This window comes from Sminthopsis crassicaudata, chromosome 1, assembly GCF_048593235.1.
Source record: "Sminthopsis crassicaudata isolate SCR6 chromosome 1, ASM4859323v1, whole genome shotgun sequence".
NCBI classification, from domain to species: Eukaryota; Metazoa; Chordata; class Mammalia; order Dasyuromorphia; family Dasyuridae; genus Sminthopsis; species Sminthopsis crassicaudata.
The window spans coordinates 48,131,375-48,153,218 of NC_133617.1; the positions used below are offsets into that span (position 1 = coordinate 48,131,375).

General features: G+C 44.8%; 1 protein-coding gene across 2 annotated transcripts in view; it reads left to right on the forward strand.

Annotated features, from left to right (window-relative positions):
* Positions 1 to 21,844, forward strand: part of FBN3 (fibrillin 3) — a 100,979-nt gene that overhangs the window by 48,938 nt on the left and 30,197 nt on the right. The window contains exons 26-44 of one of the 2 annotated variants that reach the window (XM_074301669.1): positions 2,823 to 2,948; positions 3,041 to 3,166; positions 4,239 to 4,361; positions 5,458 to 5,583; positions 7,169 to 7,294; positions 7,491 to 7,613; positions 7,983 to 8,105; positions 8,404 to 8,529; positions 8,961 to 9,083; positions 9,738 to 9,860; positions 10,417 to 10,578; positions 11,037 to 11,105; positions 12,491 to 12,616; positions 14,115 to 14,240; positions 15,290 to 15,439; positions 17,217 to 17,288; positions 17,669 to 17,794; positions 18,639 to 18,764; positions 19,967 to 20,092. In XM_074301669.1, the coding sequence (XP_074157770.1) occupies positions 2,823 to 2,948; positions 3,041 to 3,166; positions 4,239 to 4,361; positions 5,458 to 5,583; positions 7,169 to 7,294; positions 7,491 to 7,613; positions 7,983 to 8,105; positions 8,404 to 8,529; positions 8,961 to 9,083; positions 9,738 to 9,860; positions 10,417 to 10,578; positions 11,037 to 11,105; positions 12,491 to 12,616; positions 14,115 to 14,240; positions 15,290 to 15,439; positions 17,217 to 17,288; positions 17,669 to 17,794; positions 18,639 to 18,764; positions 19,967 to 20,092 (2,328 nt within the window). The remainder of the gene's footprint in view (positions 1 to 2,822; positions 2,949 to 3,040; positions 3,167 to 4,238; positions 4,362 to 5,457; positions 5,584 to 7,168; positions 7,295 to 7,490; positions 7,614 to 7,982; positions 8,106 to 8,403; positions 8,530 to 8,960; positions 9,084 to 9,737; positions 9,861 to 10,416; positions 10,579 to 11,036; positions 11,106 to 12,490; positions 12,617 to 14,114; positions 14,241 to 15,289; positions 15,440 to 17,216; positions 17,289 to 17,668; positions 17,795 to 18,638; positions 18,765 to 19,966; positions 20,093 to 21,844) is intronic. The other variant, XM_074301675.1, reaches the window with a different exon arrangement.

Below are 21,844 nucleotides of genomic sequence, written 5' to 3' on the forward strand. Positions count from 1 at the left end.
CATTTAATCTTCCCAACAACCCTAGAAGGTAGGTGCTATTATTACCCTCAGATGAGGAAACCAGGTTAAGTGACTTGCCCAGAGTCACACAACTAGTGAGTATCTGAGACAGGATTTGAACTCAGTTCTTTCTGAAAAGTCCAGCACTCTGCACTATGGCATCACCTAGCTGTGATAAAGGAGGATTCCATGGGAGTAGTAAGGAAGGTATCTAGGGAAAAATTCTGATTTTTTAAATGATATAAATTATATACAAGTTATTAATGAGACGCAGAAGTAAAAAAGATTCATAAATTTAGAGCTGGCAGGAAACTTTAGAGGTCATTTGGTCTGACTCTCTCATTTTATATTGAGAAGACTGAGACCATAGAGCTCAGGGGTAGTCATTGGCAGAGCTGGGTCTTGAACTCTAAATCAGAATTCAGCACTTCACATAATCTTATTCTCTTTTGACCCCAAAGAAAGGGACAAAATCCTAGTGCTTTAGATAGGAAGCCTTTCTGTGATTAGAAGTGGAAGTTGTTATTTTCATTGTGTGCATCTTTATCTGGGTTTGCTATAATTAACTGTGTAACTTTGGACAGGTTAGTTGACCTTGTTTCCCCATCTGTAAAATGAAAATAGTTATACTGAATGTTATAGGTTTCAAGATGGAAGGGTTCTAGTCCACCCATCCACTTTTCAGAAGAGGAAACTGAGTCCCAGAGAGGACAATAAAGCCTTTCCCAGCTTCCTTCTCTAGACAATCACTGTGAGATTCAAGTAAGGCAATATATATGCACTCAAGGTACTTTGTAAACTTTGAGGTGCTATGTGAATGTCCACTATTTTTTTTAGTAATAATATGAATAATTATAACTCTTCATGCTTCAAAGTCTCTGCTCTGTTTTCCAGATTAATAATTTCTTAATTCCACTAGAGGAAAGCACCTTATTAATTTAAAATTAATTAGAAATGAAAGTAATTTATTAGGGTTTTTTATCCTTACCATATGTTCTCTCCAAGAATGTCCTCATTGTGGCCCTATAGCCAATCAATTGCCTCACTTTATTGATTTTCTCTCCAAATCCTTTGTACCTGTCCACTTCTCTCCATTCACATAGGTACCATCCTTGTTCAGGTCCTCATCATCTCTCACCCAGACTGTTATTGTAACTTTCTGATTGGTTTCCTTGCTGCCACTTTCTTCCCTCTCCCATCTATCTTTCTTAAAGCTGTCGATTGATATTCCTAAAACATGTTTTTGACCATTTCACTTTCCTGCTCCAGAAGCTTCAATAGCTTGCTACTGCCCCTAAGATAAAATACAAACTCCCCTGTTTGGTATTTTAAGTCCTCTATAATCAGGCTCCAGCTATCTTTCCAGATTTATTTTACATTACATCTCCTCCTGGACATCCTATTCCAACCAAACTGGAATGTTCCATTTGGCTAAAAAGTAGAATGTGTGAAAGTGAGTAATGTACAGTAAGCCTTGCAACGTAAGCTGGAGCCAGCTTCAAAAGCAGCCAGAGAGTAAATCTGATTGAGACACAAAGTTTGTGAAAGAGAGTAACATGAAATAAAACAGGAAAGAGAGATTTACAAAGCACTTGCTCATAGCAATCCTATGAGGTAGGTAGTGCAAACATTATCTTCATTTCACAGATGAGGGAACGTGCACAGAAGAGGAAGTGCATTCCAAGGTCACACAGTTAATGCCTTGGCTCAGAATTTCACAGAATGGTTGGATTGGAAGGGATATTAGAGATAATTGGGGAGAGATGGGAAAGAGGGAAAGACAGAGAAGAAACAGAAAGAGAGAGAGAGAGAGAGAGAGAGAGAGAGAGAGAGAGAGAGAGAGAGAGAGAGAGAAGAGAGAGAGAGAGAGGAGTGGGGGTAGAGAAGAAAGGAGAAAGGAAAGAGAAAAGGTGAAGAACTAGAGAAAGAGAAGAAAGAAAAAAGATGAGGGAGAGAGGAGAGAAGATAAAGGAGAAAGACAGAGAGGACAAAGAAAAAAGAGCAATATTTTTTCCCTTTTGATCTTATTTTTCTTGTGCAGCAGGATAAATGTGGAAATATGTTTAGAAGAATTGCACATGTTTAGCCTATAATGGATTATAGTGCTGTTTAGGGGAGAGAGGAGGTGGAGAGGGAGGAAGAAAAAATTTTGGAACGTAAGGTTTTGCAAGGGTGAATGTTGAAAACTTTCTTTCCATATATTTTGAAAAATAAAAACTGTTATTAGAAAAAAGGACAGATGAAAGAGAAGTAAAGAGTAAAAGAGAAAAGAAAGAGAAGGGAGATGAAAGAAAAAAGAAGAGAAATAGGAAAAGGTGAAGAGAGAGAAAACCGTGAGAGAAAAGAGGAGAGATGAAGAGAGAAAGAAGTGAGAGGAGAAAAAGAGAAGAGAGAAAAAGGAGGGGAAAGGAATGAGAAGAGAGAGAGAGATTTATAACCTTTAAAATTTGCAAATGACTTTACAAAAATTGTCTTATTTGATCCTCACAACCCTGAGAGGTAGGTGCTATTCCCCACTTTGCATTTGAGGAAACTGAGGCTGAGAGAAGTCACACAGCTAGGAAGTGCATGAGGCAGGATTTGAATTCAAGACTTTCTGGCTCCAGACCCAGTGCTCTAGCCCCCATGCCACCTTAGATAAGTCTCTCATTTTACAGATGAGGAAGTGAGGCTCCAAGAAGGGAAGTGATCTGCTCTGCCAGTCCCTTTGGCTCGGAGGGGATTGGGCGGGGGCAGGTGGGGGACCTGTTCTCATGAATGCAGACAGCCTCCCACTCTGCCCGGACGAAGGCTGACTTTGTCCCATCTGCTTCTCCTTCCAGACATTGACGAGTGTGCTCAGGACCCGTTGCTCTGCCGAGGAGGGACCTGTGTCAACAACGATGGCAGCTATCAGTGCCTGTGCCCTCCCGGCCATGAGCTGTCAGTTGATGGCAACGCTTGTGAGGGTGAGTGGCTTGGGCAAGGCATGGCCGGGAGAGTGGGGAGGGTCCTCTGGGCCCTGCCTTGGCTCCCCAGCTGTTGGTGGTTCCTTCCGTAGATGTGAACGAGTGTTCCCTCAGAGACAACCTCTGCCGGCATGGGCGCTGTGTGAACGTCATTGGTACCTACCAATGTGCCTGCGACACTGGCTTCCAGTCTACCCCAGACCGACAGGGCTGTATAGGTGAGCCCTGGACCCAGGACTGTCCCAACCACCATCCCTGCCTAAGCCAACCCTATTCTCCTCTCTGTACCCATCCTTATCTCACCTTACCCCAGTCGCTCTTGTCTGTCTGTTCAATTCCTGTCATAATATTCCTTTTTTTTTTTTTTTTTAAGGATAGACTTTTGTCTCTCCTATTTCCAATCTGTCCATCCCTGCCTCATTTCATTCTAATCCAATTCTGACTCCATTTAACTCTATCCTATTTGCCTGATTCTTTCCCTTCCCCATCTCCTTTCCTCTTATCACCTCAATTTATTCACCCCACCCTCTCATTTTAAGGTCACTACCTCATTCTATCTTCCTCAAGTCTATCTCATCCTAGTTTTCACCTAATCTATTCTGGTTCAATTCAACAAGGAATTTAATGCTGTGTTTAATTTAATTTATATTGCTATCTTTTGCTTGTATAATTTATTTATAATATAATGTATTATATATACATTATATTCTATATTATATATGTGTTTTCCAATAACTCTCTCACCCTTGTTCTCCTTTGTGACAAAGAACTAGGAGAAAAAAAAATCAATTCATCAAAACTAGCCAAAACGTTAACTAAATCTAACATTCTCTGTAATATACCACAGCCGGCATCCTCCTCTTCTCCAGTCTGCAAAAAAGAGAGAGAGGGACATTCCGTTTTGTTTTTTTTTTTTTAATTAATTAATTTACTTATTTTTGAGAGGGACATTCTTAAAGCTCTCCTTTGGGGCAATTTGAGCATTTTAATTTCACAGGATTCAGTTTGATTTTTAACAAGCATTATTAAGTACCTATTATGAGCCAGATGCTGCCCATGGTGGTGAGGATACTGAAATGGAAGCAGAGGGTCCCTATCCTCAAAGAGTTTATAGTCATCGTTCTCCCACATCCCCATCTCCACCTCAGCATAATCCCTATCTCTGTCTAGCCCTCTCCATTCCTGCCTCCCTCCCATGTCCTCAGTTTCTCCCCTTTCCCCATCAGCCTGTTTGCTGGCCCTGCCGACCTGGCTCCAAAGAGCTTCAGTCCCACCTTCTGTCTCCCACAGATACTGATGAATGCAGCGTGGGAAATGGGGGCTGTGAGTCCCACTGCACCAACACCGAAGGCAGTTACCAGTGCAGCTGTGGGGAGGGTTATGCCCTGATGCCCGATGGTAGGGCCTGTGCAGGTAGGTGGCCTGGAACTGACCGTCAGTGGCGAGGTGAGCTGCCTTCCTGCATGTGATTCCTTCGTCCAGTCCTGCCCCAGCTTATCCTATGTCTCAGAGCCAGGGTCTTTTGCTCATGAAACAAACACCATAAAGTTCTTGAGTTGAGAAGCAACAAGGTCTTGACAATTGTGGGAGACCATCCCCTTCTAGGCTGTGAAGAACCAGGGACCCTGACCCCGGATGGAGGCAACCCCAGGACACCAGAAGCCCCTTCAGGAGAAGCTGCCAACTTTTCACTCTACCCTTCCATCCCCCAGCCCCCTCTGGATGTTTCCAATTTTAAATATTTATTATTGATAACTAAGTGCTAAGGTCATTTGATCCTTCATACTTGGCATCCAGGAAGCCTGATTGCAGGGAATGGGTGGGGCTGAAGGAGGGAGCATTCCAGCCAACAGATAGGGAAAAGAAGGTGAAAGAGACTTGTCCCAGCCAGATCCCTCTAAGAGTCTTATCAGAGCTGATTCTAACTCTGGGCTCCTTCAACCCCACCCATTCCCTGCAATCCGGGAAGTTCCCAGAGTGGGGAAGGCATGGCTCTCTGACAGGGACCAAAGTACCCTCTCCCCTTCCCAGTCATTCCTTTCCTGAAAGGTTCTCCTCTCTGGGGGCCAGTAGGAAATGTCCCCCAATCTGCCACTGGAACTTGGACTCCTAGACATCCTGGCAGCTCCTCTCCCCTGATATCGAGGTGTAATGGACTTCCTTCTTTTCTGCTCTTCTGGGCTAAAACTCTGGTGCTTCTATGGTGACCTCTACCCTCTCAAACCTTCTTACTGGGGAACTTATGGAGATATAGCTCCTGAGATGGTGCTGCAGTTGAGCTGCCCCCATCCACTCTCCTGTCACCTGCTTTATTCCACCATAGCTCCTCTCTACTCATCTCTTTCTTTAGAGAAGTTTAAGTGCTCCCCATTAAATTCTTCACCCTGGAGCAAGACACTATTGGCCCTGCCCTAGTTCAAGCTCTGGCTAGCTTCAGCTGTAAACTCATTCCCAGACCCAGCCTCTTCCCCAGCTGCCAGCCTCAACCTCTGTCCTCCTTCTCCCCCAGACATCGACGAGTGTGAAGAGAACCCAGACATTTGTGACGGGGGCCAGTGTACCAATGTACCTGGCCACCATCGCTGCCTCTGCTATGATGGCTTCATGGCTACCCTTGATATGAAGACCTGCATTGGTGAGGACTTGGGGATGGGACTGAGCATGGTAGGGAGGCGGGCTTCAGTAGTAACAAGGACCTCTGATATGTGTCTTTGGATAGGGGTTTGACCTTCATTTTCTCATCTTGTCTTTGAAACAGAAGGGAAGCTAGGTTTGGTTTCTTATTCCCATTTTACAGTTGGGAAAAAAATCACACAGTGAATCATGGGCAGAATTAATTTTCAAATTTACTTCCCCTGACTTACAATCTGGAGTGTTTCCTACTGCCTCTTATCCTGGCCCCAGCATAGTCTTCTCAGATCTGCCATCTCCCCTGACTCTGACCCTTCGTCATCCATAGTGGGTGGGGAGCAGAGGAGGATACTTCTATTCAACTCCTCATAGACCAGTAAGAGACCTTTCCGGAGCTTTTGCCAACACATTCTCAGCTCCCCCTTTCCCTGTGCCCCACTTTGTCTTCTTTCCTGCCCTGCTTCTTTCTTTTTCTGCTCCTTTCCCTTTCTTCCATCCGCAGAAGCATAAATGGGTTTAGGATCTTGGATAGAGAGTCAAGACTTAACAGAAATAAGAAAGAACAGACATTGAAGAAGATCTGGGAGTTCTAGGTGATCACAAACTCAACAGGAGTTATTAGTGTGGCATGGCAGCCCAGTGTAATTATAGGGTGTTCTAAGAGAGACACAGTAGCATGATAAATGTGGAAATCTACATAAAAGAATTGTACATGTTTAACATTTATTGGATTACTTGCTGCTTAGGGGAGAAGATGGGGGGAGAGAGGGAGAAAAATTTGGAACACAAGGTTTTGCAAAGGTGAATGTTGAAAACTATCTTTGCATGTATTTGGAAAATAAAAAGCTATTAAGAGAGACACAAGCCAGTAGGAAAGAAGAGAGAGTACCGCCCCTAGTCTGTAAGAATGTGCCTAGAGCTGGCTTTCTGGAGGGATGCAGGCTAGCTAGAGAGCAGCAAGAAGAAGGCGGCCTGGGAGGAAAGGGGACTGAGTAGGGGCTGTGACTTATAAGGATTCATTGGATGAACTGGCAATCCCGAGTCTGGAGACATAGGCCAGGGAGTGATCACTGTGGAGCAGCTATCACAGTGACATTGTCAATCTAGACTCATTTTGCTTGACCCAGAGAGTAAAATTAAACACCATAAGAACAGGTTGTAGACAAGCCAATTTCATCTCAATAAAAGGAGAAAAAACTGCTCATATCTAGATTTGCTCCACAGTGGAATGGGCTACCTCGGAAAGAGCGAGCTCCCTTTCACTAGGTATCCCAGTTAAAACTGGAAAGGCCATGAAGAGATTTCTGTATGAGATAAGGGTTTGGATTACACAGTATTTGAGATCCTTCTATCTTTGTGTTTTTAGGGTTCTGGGATGCTTTCTACTGATCCCATCTGTCTCCTCTCCGACCCTCTAATCTCTCCCCCATCTTTCTCCCTTCCCATCCTCCTTGAAGGAAATCTGGCTTTACACTGCCCCTGGCCCAGGGTATCTCTTCCTTTGGCTTTGAGGGTCCTGTCCATTCCCCACCAGGCAAAGGGAAAGAGCTGGGAAAGGGGACTTTCTAATAAGAAACTCTTTCTCCCAGATGTGAACGAGTGTGACCTGAATCCCAATATCTGTCTCCATGGTGACTGTGAGAATAGCAAGGGGTCCTTCATCTGCCACTGCCAACTGGGCTATTTTGTCAAGAAGGGCACAACAGGTTGCACAGGTAAGTGGGACCCTGCTGGAAGCAACCAGCAAGCACAGCTCACATGGAGTAGAACATCCAAAACTCAAGGGACCAATCCTCCACTCCATCACCTCTTCTCATGGCTTCATAGCCTTGGGTCCTTTGCCCAGGAGGGTCAGAAACGCTCTCATTGCCCATACCACCACCTTTTTCTTTGCTTCTCTTTCTGCTGTAGACATTGATGAGTGTGCTGTTGGGGCCCATAACTGTGATACCCACGCCTCCTGTGTCAATGTGCCGGGTACTTTTCGCTGTATGTGCCAGTCGGGCTGGGTTGGTGATGGCTTCAAGTGCCATGGTAAGTCTTATGGGTCTGGTAGATGATTGTGGATGGGCAGGGAGGAGAACAATAGGCAGGGGGTAGAGCTGGCCCTGTCTATGCCCATCTCTGTGTCTATATCTCTCACACTGAGGCGTGGGAGGCATGAGTCTCCCTCCTTTGTACCAGCCAAGATGGGCTAGATGAGACAGATCTAGTTTGGGTGTTGAAGTGGAAAGAGCATTGATATTGCAGTCAGAAGACCTGACTTCAAATCCCAGGTGTGCCGTGTACTACCTGGGTACCTTGGGCAAGCACTTTAATGTCTCACTTGACACCTGAGAAGGTTGAAAGAGATGACCTCAAGCCTCCTTCGAGGTATTTATTCAGTCACTGATTTTTCTTCAGATCTGGATGAATGTGCCACAGAAGACCATGGGTGTCACATAAATGCTGACTGTGTAAACTCTCCTGGCTCCCACCGCTGTGTTTGCCGAGAGGGCTTCTCTGGGGATGGCTTCTCCTGTGTGGGTGAGAGATGGATCTCAAGCCTCTGGCCCTTGGCTCATCCTAAGGGACCCAGCCCTGCAATATGACCTTTGGGAAAAGGGAGGATGGAACCAAGAGAGAAAAGTTGGAGACTGAACCAGGCTTTCGGAGGGTTTCTGTGACTGAGAGTGTCTGGGAGGTTGCATTATTGGGGAACTCCTGAGTCATCAAAGCATGCTATGAATGCCCTAAGGGATTTGAAGAGCCTGGGTAATGGGGGCAAGGGTCTCTGAATGATTAGTCAGCCTAACTGGTGAGTACATGACCCTGTGACTCTCAGACAGGGATGAGTGTGCAGACAACGTGAACCTTTGTGAGAATGGGCAGTGTCTCAATGCCCCTGGTGGTTACCGGTGCGAGTGTGAGATGGGCTTCAACCCCACTGAAGACAGCAGAGCTTGCCAGGGTGAGGGCTCCCAGGGTACTGGGCTGGGTCAGGCTGAGGAGCAGGCAAAGGGCGGGGTCTAGCCTTTGAGAGCCCAATTTTCCTTCCCTTCCCTTCCCTTCCCTTCCCTTCCCTTCCCTTCCCTTCCCTTCCCTTCCCTTCCCTTCCCTTCCCTTCCCTTCCCTTCCCTTCCCTTCCCTTCCCTTCCCTTCCTTCCCTTCCCTTCCCTTCCCTTCCCTTCCTTCCCTTCCCTTCCCTTCCCTTCCCTGGGGCATCTCATCCTTGATGTTGCTACTCCCGGGGGTCCCTTGCTGGGAGATGAATGAGAAAGGGGCCTGCCCAAGGAATGGGAACATTCAACATGGGATGGACAGGGGACAGTCATCCCTGTGCCCAGCTCTGGCCAAAGCCAGGATCAGGGCCAGGGCCTCAGTGACACCGAGTCCCTGCAGACATCGATGAGTGCACCTTCCAGAACATCTGTGTCTTTGGAAGCTGTCACAACTTGCCCGGGATGTTCCGTTGTGTCTGTGATGATGGCTACGAGCTTGACCGGAGTGGAGGCAACTGTACAGGTGCTGAGGGTCCTCCTGGGAGGAGGGGAGGGTCCTGGGTGGGAGCCCAGGAGAGGGAGGCATTGAGGACAGAGTGCTGGGCTTGATGTGCATCCAAATTCCACCTTAGATACTTATTATCAAATGAGATAATAAATTGGGCCTGACATATAGTAAGCACTTAATAAATGGACCTCCCCTTATTAATTTGGTGACCCTGGACAAGTCAGTCTCTCAATTTTCTTATCTATTAAATGATCCACCACAGAGGGGGGTTCTCAAAAATAAAGCACTTTCCAAACCTTAATACCCATGTACTTGTCAACTTTCATCATCATTGTTGTTATTATGTTGTTATCATTCATTGAGGAGAGATAGTCCTGTGGCTGTATCAGGCAGGTGGGGGGGGGGGGACAGGGAAAGGCTTTGACCTTGCACTGGATAGAGTAGGTTGTGCGACCAGGGTCAAGTTGCTAAACCAGAATGGGGGAAATCAAGGATCTGAGAGATGGTCGTATTCTCCTTTGGGATACCAGGGGTGGAGGGCAAATTGAAGTCTAGTAGGAGTGGGAGGTGGAGGCTAGAAGCCTAAGATGGGTGGGAGTCTGCAGAGGAGGCCAGGGTGGGCTCCTGGGACTGTCACAGCCTTTAACAAAGCCTTCTTCATCCTCACAGATATCAACGAGTGCGCAGATCCCGTCAACTGCATCAACGGGCTGTGTGTCAACACCCCAGGCAGCTACTTGTGCAATTGCCCCCAAGATTTTGAGCTGAACCCCAGTGGCGTGGGCTGCGTGGGTGAGTGGCCAACCCAGAGCTTGCTCTTCCTCCTGGCAGCCAAATGCCAGCAGGATTCAACTAAAATCAAGGCAAAACCAGGCTGGGTTCATTCCTAGAGACATTGGGCAGCCAAAAGAGCCAAATTGGAAGTCAGGAGTTATTGTACAGTTATTTCTGACTCTTGGTGACCCGTTTTGGGATTTTCTTGGCAAAGATACTGGTATTTGCCATTTACTTCTCCAGTTCAGGAAACTGAGGCAAACAAGGTCAAGCGATTTACCCAGAGTTACCCGGACAGTAAGTAGACTGAGGCTGGATTTGAAGTCTGTACTACCTCACTGCCTAAAATCAGGGCACCAGGGCTCAAATCCTGTCTCTATTTATTACTGCCTGTAGTCTCTTAGGTAAATCACATAATTTCTTTGGACTTCAGAGTAGCAATATGTGTGCAAGGAGTGAAGTGATCTCTCCTACTTTAACTTTGGGAGTCAGCTCCCCCATGACTAAATCCAAATATCAGGGCAGGGGCTCACTTCACTAAAACCTCCCTGCCTTACCTCTTCTGCCCCCACAGACACACGCGTCGGGAACTGTTTCCTGGACACTCAGGACCGAGGGGATGGGGGCATCTCCTGCAGTGCAGAAATTGGAGTTGGGGTCACCCGGGCCTCCTGCTGCTGCTCCCTAGGACGGGCCTGGGGTAATCCCTGTGAGCTCTGCCCTCCAGGAAACACAAGTGAGTATAGGCAGAGTCTGGCTGATCACTCTCCCTGCCCCCTGGCTGCATGGGCAGCACCCTGGGAGAGAACTGTCCCTGCCCCCTTTCCATACGGGCATCCTGGGAATGACTAGGTCTCCCTGCCCCAGAGAGGACTGGCCTCAGAATCTTAAGAGGACAGCATTTATTCTGTTGCAAGGGTTCTTAACCTTTTATTGTATTAAGGACCCCTTTGGAAGATTTAGGGAATTTTTCTCAAAATAAAAGAGAGGGGGCTTAAAAATAGACAGAAGCAGTAAGGATACAGATGGGGAAGGGGGCTGTACATAGAAGTTGTGGGAGTCAAGTTGGGAGGGGGCCATGGGGAGCAGAACTTTGTAGAGACCCAGTTTCTTTCTGGATCCTTCCTTCCCTTGCTTGCCTCCCTTCCTAGCTATGGGCCTCAGGCCCCTGATCTACTCCCCATTTTCCTACAGCTGAATATAAGACTCTGTGCCCTGGAGGAGAAGGCTTCAGACCCAACCCCATCACGGTCATCCTGGAGGGTGAGTTTTGACTCTTAGCTTCTCCAATGAGAGGGAATGATGGGATGCACTGGATGGCAAGAGGCAGCAATTCGGTCATCTCTGAGGTGTAAGGTGGGGAAGGGATGAGAGCGGTGTATGGAACCCACCTCCTGGAAGGCAGGAAAATGAAGTTGGGGCATGGGACTCCCATTACCCATTACTGAGATGCTGCAGAGAAACAGCTATTTCTGTTGGCCAGGAAACATTCTCTTCCCACTACTCTCTCATGGAGAGGGTAACCTGAAAGGGAAGAAATTATTGCAACTCTGTGAGGACATCAGCAAGTAGGCAGAGTGATGGTATAAGGGAGCCAAAGGAAACCAACCTGGATGCACAGGAACTAGAAAATGGAAAAAGAGGAAGCAATTGTCTCAAACAGGCAATCAATGAGCATTTACTAAAATTCTCATTGGGCTGGCCACTGTGCTAGACACACGGGATCCAGAACCAAGCAATCCCTGCCCTCAAGGAACTTACCTTCTATTGGAGGAGACAACATGTACACAATTATATGCAAAAATGTAAATTAATTTGGAGGGAGACTAGTAGCAGGTAAGAGGGATCTGGAGAAATTCTATGTGGAACATGGCATTTGAGATTAACTGAAGAAAATTAGGGGTTCTAGAAGTGGTTGGGGAAGTGGGGAGGAGTAGATGAGGGTCAGCCTGGGCAAAGGCTCAAGTTGGGAAATGCAATGTCACAGCAATAAGGCTCAATCAATATGGTTCCACCAGAGAATGTGTAAAGAGGAAATAATATAGACTCAAACAGAAAAGGCATATATTTGTTTATATTGTGATCCAAGCTTATATTTTATCCTGAAGGTAGCAGAGAACCCTGGGTTCTGGGAAATGGCTTAGACTGAACTGTGCTTAAGGAATATCTCTTTGTAGTTGTATGAAGGAGGCTTTGTAAAGGAGAGAAATTCGAGGCAGGAAAACTAGAGACACTTGGGACCAACTAGGCTTATGCTCACATGGAGCTCTCCTTGCCCTTGCCTGGGCACACTGATCACAAAGGGTCGTGAAATAAAGACTGACCTATAGCCCCAAGCCCTAGAAAAGGCTGGCAGAATCTAGGGGAGGGGTGGGGAGGAGGGAAAATTTGGAACAGAAGGCTTTCCAAGGGTCAATGTTGAAAAATTACCCATGCATGTGTTTTGTAAATAAAAAGCTTTAATAATAATAAAAAAGAAAGAAAGAAAAGGCTGGAAGAACACTGAGGAGGGTTTTCTTTGCTGCTCCCCCCAATTTCTCACTATTCTCAGCTACCATGTAGGAGTCTCCTTGCCCAGAAGGGCCAAGACTCACGGACTCTTGGGGGCCTTCAGCCTCTGGGAAACATGACATGAATCTCCTCCACAGATATCGATGAGTGTCAAGAGCTCCCTGGTTTATGTCAAGGGGGAGATTGTGTCAACACCTTTGGCAACTTCCAGTGTGAATGCCCCCTGAATTATTACCTCAATGAAGATACCCGCATTTGTGAGGGTGAGTGCTGTCTTGTCTGTCTAGGCTGTGCTTGGGCTCCAGACTTTTGGCAGTTGTGGGTGCTGAGGCTAGGGTTCTAGCAGGGCTGGGATAGACAGCTCCTTTGGCTCTTGATCTGGTACATAAAGCTAAAATCAAGGACCCTATAGTCCCGAACAGTAGGGGAGGGGATGAAACTTGATAATGACACAGTACATGAAGAGAGATGGCCTGCTAAAACTGGAATAAAGAATATCTGAGTTCAAATATTGCCTCAAGTATTTACTGGCTGTGTGATTTTTGACTGTCACTCTCTTTTTGCCTTGGTTTCTTCCTCTGCAAAATGAAGAGCTTTTCTATCTCTAAATCTATGACCCTAATACCACTGTCTTTAACCTAGAGTGCTTATCTCTCATCTTAATCATGCTTTGGGGATTTTATTTTAATTGAATGGCTGTGACTTCCCAATAACTGACCCTCTCCTACACAACCAAATAGAATCTCCTTTGTCCTCAAGAAGCACAGCCAAACAACCTAAACTGACACAGTTGCTATGTCTAACAAAGCATCTCCTTCTGCACCTGTTTTCCCCCACCTCTGGGCCAAGAGGCAGGAGACATCCTTCACTGACAATTTGTTGAAATTGAAATTAGTGGCTTCCTTTCTCAGTCCTGGTGTCGTTTACATCATTCTGGTTCTGCTCATTTCATCCTGCATTAGTCTACACAGAACTTCTAAGATTTCTGAAACCAAAATCTTCCTCCTATCTTCATTTTTTTTTTTTTTTTTTTGGTCTATTTCCATTCATGGGTCATTATTCACAAGCCCAGGGCAACAGGAAACATCCATTTCCTAGATCTTAGAACTGGAGGACACCTTAGAAATCCTTGAATCCCAATCCTTAATTGTACAGAATGAAAAATAGAGAATTAGAGAGAGGAAAGAATTGCCTAAAGTTCTGCATCTAGAAAAAATACTAAGGAGACTGAATGTAAATCAATACATGCTATGTTCACTTCTTTTTTCTGTTTTTTTTTTCCTCTCCCAAGCATTTTCCCTTTTGCTCTGATTTTTTTCTCTCAACATGATTCATAAAATGATGTGTAAAAGAAAATAAGAAATTAAATTAAATTAAACAAATTAAAAAAAAAAAAGAATTTCCTAAAATTACCAGTGAGTCAGTGAAAGATCCAAGATTTAAATCCAAATGTGATTATAGACCAGAATTTGTCCTTGGTGATGAATGAATGCATGGATGAATGGTGGATGAATGATGGATGGATGGATGGATGGATGAATGAATAGATGGATGGATGGATTGGTAGATGGATGGATAGATGAATGGATGGATGGATGGGTGGATGGATTATACTGAGTAATTATCCTATAAAATATGTATGAATGAATTGCACTGAATAACTATCCGATAATGTAGATTATGATAAGAACAGAAAAGAGCTTTTTAAAAAAGTGCTTTCCAAGGTAGACAGGAATCTTATCTGTTTCCTTTTTCTTGTAGACATTGATGAATGTTCCACCCATGTTGGCATCTGTGGTCCTGGGACCTGCTATAACACCCTAGGCAACTACACATGTGTCTGCCCCCCAGAGTACATGCAGGTCAACGGCGGCAACAACTGCATGGGTACGAAATATGATCACCAGGGGGACCAAAAAAGGGATACAGTGTGTATGAAGTGTAATCACAAGGATAAGAGGGGAAACTAAGGCTGTGAGTATGAAGTGGGATCAGCCAGGAGACCAGCATCAAGGTTAAAGGGGATGTGATCACTCGGGGGACTGGTAGGGAGCAGGGCACGGGTACATGGTTGTGACCTCTGGTGAGGAGACCGGAATGTGGAAGGTCATCCAAGCAGAAGAACTACCAAAGAGAACACATCGAAGTCCATTCGGCTGACCCCTGGAGAGCTAGGGAAACAATGAGAGTGAGACAAAGAAAAGTGATTGTGGTAGCAGTATTTTCAACTTTGCTGCCTGTTTTCCATGGGATTTGCCTGTGGGATTCCCCTCCATTTTCCCTCCCTACCTCTGACCATTCCTGAATTCTCATCTCCTCTGTAGTCAAACATCATCTCTTCACCCTCTGCTTCTTCCTCTCCTTTTCTCTCTTCTTCTGTCTTCAGCTCCATCTCCTTTATCTCCCTCTTCTCTTCCCCTCACCTTCCTTCCCTTTCTTCCCATTTCTCCCCACCTCTTTCTGCCTATTTCTCTCACCTTTCTTTCTTCCCTTCATCCTTCTCTCCCTCCATATTCCTTGCTTTTTCTCCCCTCCTTTCTCCCCACCTCTCCTTACTCTCGCCCCCTCTTCTCTCTTATCCCAGCTTCTCTTTCTTTTCTTTTTTCCTTTCTTTCCCCATTTTCCTCAGTCTCTCTGCATCCCTATTTCTCCTTCTGCTTCTCTTTCTTTCTTCCTTTCTGTCTTCCTCTCACTTTTTCTCATCTCTCTTCCTGATTTATCTGTCCCTCATTATCTCCCTGTTTCTCCCTACTTCTCTTTCACCTCTGCCAGTTTCTCCCAGTCTCTCCCTGACTTGTTTCCTGTCTTTTCCCCATCCCTCTCCCTTTGTTTCTCTCTGGCTCCTGGTCCCTCTCCCCAGCCTCTCTCTCTCCGGCCTCACCCTGCCCCCTACCCTAACCCTGACTAGAACCACATTTGGGCTGCTGGCTTTGCAGACGTGCGGAAGAGTGTGTGTTACCGGCACCACAATGACACGTGTGAGAATGAGCTGGCCTTCAACATGACAAGAAAGATGTGTTGCTGCTCATACAACATTGGAAAGGCCTGGAACCGGCCCTGTGAACCTTGCCCTGCTCCAGCCAGCAGTGAGTTACCAATCCCATACCTCCTTAAGCATTTATTAAGCACCTCTATGTGTCAGGTACTGTTCAAAGTGCTAGGAATATCAAGGCAAGAATTATACAGCTCCTGCTCCTAAGGAGCTTATCTGGGGACACAGCTGGAATGAATAAGATAAACTCCTTAGGGACAGGCCCTGTTTAATATTTGTGGTCAGGTTCAAAGGTTGTTTCTCATTGCAAAAGAGAGATAGGGAAAGGTGGGAATAGTTGCAGAGAAAAATAGAGAGGTGTGAGGAGAGATAGGAAGGTGGGTGAAGACTGGAATGTGAATTTAAAAGTACAAATCTATGTTTTAAATAAAACTGTAAGCAGGCCGAAAGTATCTGTCATTTTCATTGAACCTATCCTAAAGCGTTTGAAAGATCCAGGATTGTTGCATATAAGAGCAGCATGGTATGGAGGAAAGAATCTTAATCTTGGAGTTAGCAGACTAGATACTAATTCATTATGAAAACCTAAAATCTGGAACCTAAAGTATATATAAATTAATAGGTCAGAGGTTGACTTTGGTTCCTGGAAACATTCCCGAACATATTACTCACTTATTAATAATTAGTAAGGAAGCAGTAATCAAAAAGGACCAATGAGTTCAGCTTTTGCCATACACTACTACTTCCTTTTAGGATAAGATTTTTAAGACTAGTCCAACAGGAGAGCGCTATAGACAATTTGCTTAGATTTCAGCAAGCTATCAAGTAGACAGAATAATGATATAATTAGGCAGAACTTGTTGAATTTAGTCGGGGAACTCATCCCTCACCTAATGACCAGACCCCTAGAAGCAGTCATTAATGGATCAAAGTCAACTTGAAGGAAGGTTTCTAATAGAGTGCCCTAGGGATCTGTCCTTCCCCCAGAGCTGTTCCATATATTTAGCAATGATTTGAGTAAATACTGAGAATTTCAGAGGATATAAAACTAACAAATTGGATGATAGAATCAGACCTCAAAAAAGGTCCTGATGGGTTAGAATGGTGGATTAAATTTTACCAAATAAAACATAACAGAGAGAAATGTAAGATCTTAACAGGGATTCCAAAAAAACCTAATTTCTCAAGTACAAGATAGGAAAAAAAAAAAGAAACTTGCACAGAAAAACATGTCAGGTTTTTGGGAGTATAACATGGCAGCCAAGGAGCCCCGTATTACTATGTTTCTTAGTTCCAATGAGACTATAGCCAGAATACTGGATCCGATTCTGGGCATCGCATTTCAGAAAGGACATTGAGAAGCTAGAGAGAAGAAGGAATATGAAAGCTTTTAAGATCATCCCTTGTTGTAAAGATGGGGAACTTGAGGCAAAAAATGAAGGTGACATTTACCAAGATCACATGCTGAGTTAGTGGCAGACCCAAGGATCCAGATTTCTTCCTTTGCACTCTATTACCTCTCTCCCTTTGCCCTCCCTTAGGTCCTTGTCAGTTCTAATCACTCCTTATCTTATCTCCTGTCTATTCTTAGGGCAAAAACTAAGTTTTAGTAGGGGGATGATAAATACTGAGCTGAAATAACCTTAGCAGTTATTCAGCCCTACCTCTCACTTAACAGATAAGGAAAATGAGACCCTGAGTGGTTCTTGAAAATCAAACACAATCTGACAAAGCTTGCCCCGTAGGAGGGTAGATGAGGCAATTCAAAAAGGAGAAGGAGGGAACTGGTGTGAAGGAGATGAGGGTCATGGAGAGGCTGGGGCCTCTGTCCAAACCTTCTGGCCTCCAATTCTGCTTTCCCCCCCCGCCAGCTGAGTACCAGATCCTGTGTGGGAACCAGGCGCCCGGCTTCATCATCGACATCCACACAGGAAAACCTATTGGTAAGTGCTCTCAGCAGGCCTGGTGTAAGAGTCTTTCTGAAGAAGCAGATAAATTTATTTAGTCCATTTAGGCAAATGCTTGTTGTTATTGTTGGTTTTTCTTGCCTTCTGCCTTTTATTATAAAATTCAATCTTTGTTGCCTAATTTTCTCCCAGCCTCTTGCCTGCTTTTGTTCATCCTGATCTTCACCCAGGCTTCCCTGGCTATACCCAGGGAACTGCATGTGTAAACTCCCAGGCAGGGAGGGCAAAGCTGCCAGGTCCAGGCAGGGCCTCCCACCTGGCCCTTTTCCAAGCTTGGGCACTCCTGGGCTCTGCTGCTCCATGTCTCTGACCAGCTACTGACCAGTCCCTACTCACCTTCCCTGCTTCATCCTTAGACATCGATGAGTGCAGCGAAATTCCAGCCATCTGCACCAACGGCGTCTGCATCAATCAGATCGGCAGCTTCCGCTGCGAGTGTCCCGTTGGATTCAGCTACAACAGCGTCCTGCTTGTCTGCGAGGGTACCAGAGCATCCCCTTTCTGGAAACTCAAACCCATCCTCTTCAAGAAAAAGATTCCTTACCACCCGTAACATCCCAGCCTTCCTGAAGATTTCCCCAGTCCCCTTACCCTGTTCCCTGGATAAATCTTCCCAGTCCAACCCGGAAGACCTTTTGGGAGTTGTCCACTTAATTCCACCCCAAACTTTCTCCCACTATTCTTTTCTGGGGGATTCTCCAACAATCCCACAGAAATGCCAAGAGGAGACTCTCCCTATCCTTCTCCACCTCCAAAAATTCCCCTTCTCCATGAATCCAGGGAATGTCCCTCCCTCCCATCCTCTCCTCAAAGGAGATACCCCACCCCCAGGCTTTCTAGAAAATAGAACGGTCAGGAAAATTCTCTGATAAGCACTCCCACACCCACATAGGGACCTCAAGACAATCCCAATTCCCCAGGGCAAGAACTAGTAGCCTATCCTTACAGTTATTGTTCAGTGATGAGGTTCAGAAGGTCCTACAGTTAGTGAACCCATCACAGGAGTTTGTGGGTGCTGAAATCTCTAAGCCTTAAAGACAGATTTCTCTGAGGCTATACCTATTGGGCAGAGGACCCTCTCTGGTTCTCACCAGACAGCATTTTTCTCCCTGTTCTTAATTCCATCTGACCCACCCCTGCTGCTCCTTGTTCTTCTGTCCTCAGAAAGAATATGGGAGCCAGGAGACGCAGATCTACCCCTGATTTACTGCATGATCTTGGGCCATTCTTTGGGTCTCCGTTTTCCTACCTGTAAAATGAACAGGTTGAGTCTGGGTCTTTGTAGGATCTTAGAGGACTCCTCCTCATCTTTTCTACCCTCTGTAGACATGGATGAGTGCAGCAGTGGAGAGAGTCCCTGCCAACGCCACGCTGACTGCATCAACATCCCAGGAAGCTATCGCTGCGAGTGTGCTCGTGGCTACAAACTCTCCCCTAGTGGAGCCTGTGTGGGTAAGTGAGTGAGGGCACAGCTCTGTGTGGGTATCTATTACTTAATTAAACATATTTGTCAATAACCTGGATAAAGGGAGAGATGGCATGTTTTTGAGATAGGAAGATAATACAAACATGGGAAGGGTGGCGATACATTGCATAACAGTATCAGGATCCAAAAAGATCTAGATAAGCTAAAATATTGTGCATAATTGAATAGGATGAAATATAATAGGGATAAGTGCCAAGTTCTACTTTGGTTTCAAGAAATTTCTTAATACAGTTTCTTAAATACAACTTAGTGAAGACATAGACAATACTTTATTTGAAAAAGGTTTGGAGATAGGGGGAATAGTGAATTTAAAGTATAAATAAATTTATTTATTTATAAAGTAACAAAATAAAATATAAAAAAAGTAAAAAAAAATTCATGAAGTTATATAAAGCATAATAAAGAAATAAATAAATAATGAATAAAGTGTTACGTGGAAGCTTAAACTGTTCATCTTGTTTTAGGACTGAAACATAAATTCAGAAACATGCGAGAAGATAGTCTTTTCAGCCCATATATAGAATATTTTCTTCAGCTCTGGGCCCTCACTTTAGGAAGGCTCTTGACCATCTGGACCAAGTCTAGTCACAATGATGGGGGCTCATGAAACTGAAGGACCTGGGAAACTTTAATCTGGAGAAGAGAAGTCATCCAGTGGAGACACATCTTAGATAGTTTAAAGGCTATGATGCAAAAAGGGAGTAGGCTGATTTTGCTTGGCCCCAGAGAGCAGAACTAGGAGCTAGATTTAGTAAAGAGATAGATACAGGTTTATCAAGGATGTTGTAGAGAATATTCCTGTTTAGCTACAAGCTAGACTAGGTGGTTTACAGCCCAGATTCTTAAACTGTGGGACTCGACCTCATATGGGGTCTTGTGACTGAAAAACCCCATCAATAAATCAATAAATGTTTGATTTGCATGCCTTTTTTACATAGCTATATACCTGGAGTCATGCAAAAATTTCTCAAGAGAAAAAGAATTGTGAACGGGAAAAGTTTCAGAAGCCCTGGTCCAGAGGGTCCTTTCAGACTGAGAATCTATAATTCTATGACTTTATGAGTGGCTCAGCCAGAATTGGAGCAGAATCTCAGTATATTCACTCTGCTTCTCTTGCCTAAAATCCTATCTGTATGAACTTCACTCACTCACACCCTTCTCTCCATAGGACGGAACGAGTGCCAAGAGATCGCAAACGTGTGCAGCCATGGTGACTGTGTGGACACTGAGGGAAGCTACGCCTGCATATGTCACCAAGGCTTTAAGGCCACTGTGGACCAGACGATGTGCATGGGTGAGCATCCTTTCACTTGACCCCCCAGGGTTAGGTCACTGGGGATAACAGTTACAATACTGCCCCTACCACGGTGGGTTTTGCTCTAAATTTAGGGACTTCTCTTAAGTGAGAAAGTCCTCCTGCTGTTGTGGTAAAGAGTTTTGGAATTGGAGTCTGGAGGCTTCAGTCAAAGGTACTCTGGTGCTTATGAGTTGGGTGAGCAGCAATCTTCTGTCCCTTGTTTGCCCACATTTTCCTTATCTGTAAGAATGGAGCTAATATATCTGAGGGGTCAGTGAGAGGAAAGTTCTTTGTTCAAACCCCAAAGAAATGAGAGCTGTTGATTTGATCCAAATCAAACATGGCTCTGCCTGTATCGGTGCTGAGAGATGGAACTGAGACCTGGGGTCTGGTCATACAAACAGTAACCCTTGCCACCAGGAGGGGGCAAGTGATGAGGGGTGGAGCTACTGCCACTCAGATGACCCAGAGTTCTTCCCCTGTATCCCATCTTAGGTCCCATCTTGAAGCACAATTTTGTCTTGGCACAAATCCAGATTTTCCTTTGTTTTCCTTCTGTTCTTGGTTCAACTTAATGAAGTAGACATTTATTAAATGTCTACAGTGCTAAATTCTGGCTATACAAATACAAGCAAAGAAGTACATCCCCCCATCCTCAGGGAGCTTACTTTCTAATTTTGGGAAGAAAACACAGAAAAAAAAAAAGCTGAAGGGTAAGAGGGCAGGGAGAGGAGAGATATCCAAACAGAAATCCAAGAGAGCAAAGATAGAACATTGATAGTACACAGATAAGCCTGGTCTTGACTCTCCTTCTGTGTCAGACACTAGTCTGTACTGTTATCACCCATAATTCCCAGATACAGAGAGAGAACTAGAGAGAAGAGAAAGAAAAAAGAGACATGAACAATGAAATACAAAGATGGAGATAGAGCGAAGCAGAGAAAAGAACAGAAATAGAGGGAGAAAAACAGAAAGAGTCATGAAAACAAGAGACAAAAAAATGTAAACTTGAGATGGAGACAGAGAGAGATATATACGGACAGAGAGAGACAAAGATAGGAGGAGAAAATTAGAGACACTGAGGACAAGAAACAAAGAAGGCAGACATAGGAAGGAGAAAGAGACAAGAAAAGGATAGAAGAGAGATTAAAAAGAACAACAGAAATATATACAGAGACAAAGAGGTGTGGATAGAAGGAAAGGCATAAAGAATGAAAAACAGAGACAGAGAAAGAGATGTACTCACAAAGTCAGAAAGATACAGAGATAAATAAAGAGGGAGGAGGAGATAGGGGGAAAAAAAGATTTTAAAGAGTGAAAGAGTTATTGAGAACAAAAGGCAGAGAGAGAAGAGGGGGGAAGAGAGGGAGAGAAAGAGGTAGAGAAAAGGGGAGGGAGAAACAGAGAAAGAGAGGGGAGGAAAAGAAAGGGAGGAGAAAACAGAGAGAGACAGGCAGAGAGAGAGGAGAAGGGAGAAACAGAGAAGGAGAGGGAAAGACAGACAGAAAAAAGAGAGAGGAGAGAGATAGAGAGATACAAATAAAGAAAAGAGAGATATACATCCAGAAAAAGAGACCAAAAAAATGCAAATGCAAAGAGAGAGAAGAGAGACAGATATGAAGTAGAGAAAGACAGAAGCAAAAAAGAGAGAGGAGAAAGGGATGTACATCTCCCAGGACTGGAGGCTCAGACCCCAGGCAGGCGATACAAAGCCAAGCAGAGGAATAATTGATTTTGGTGGTTTGCTTG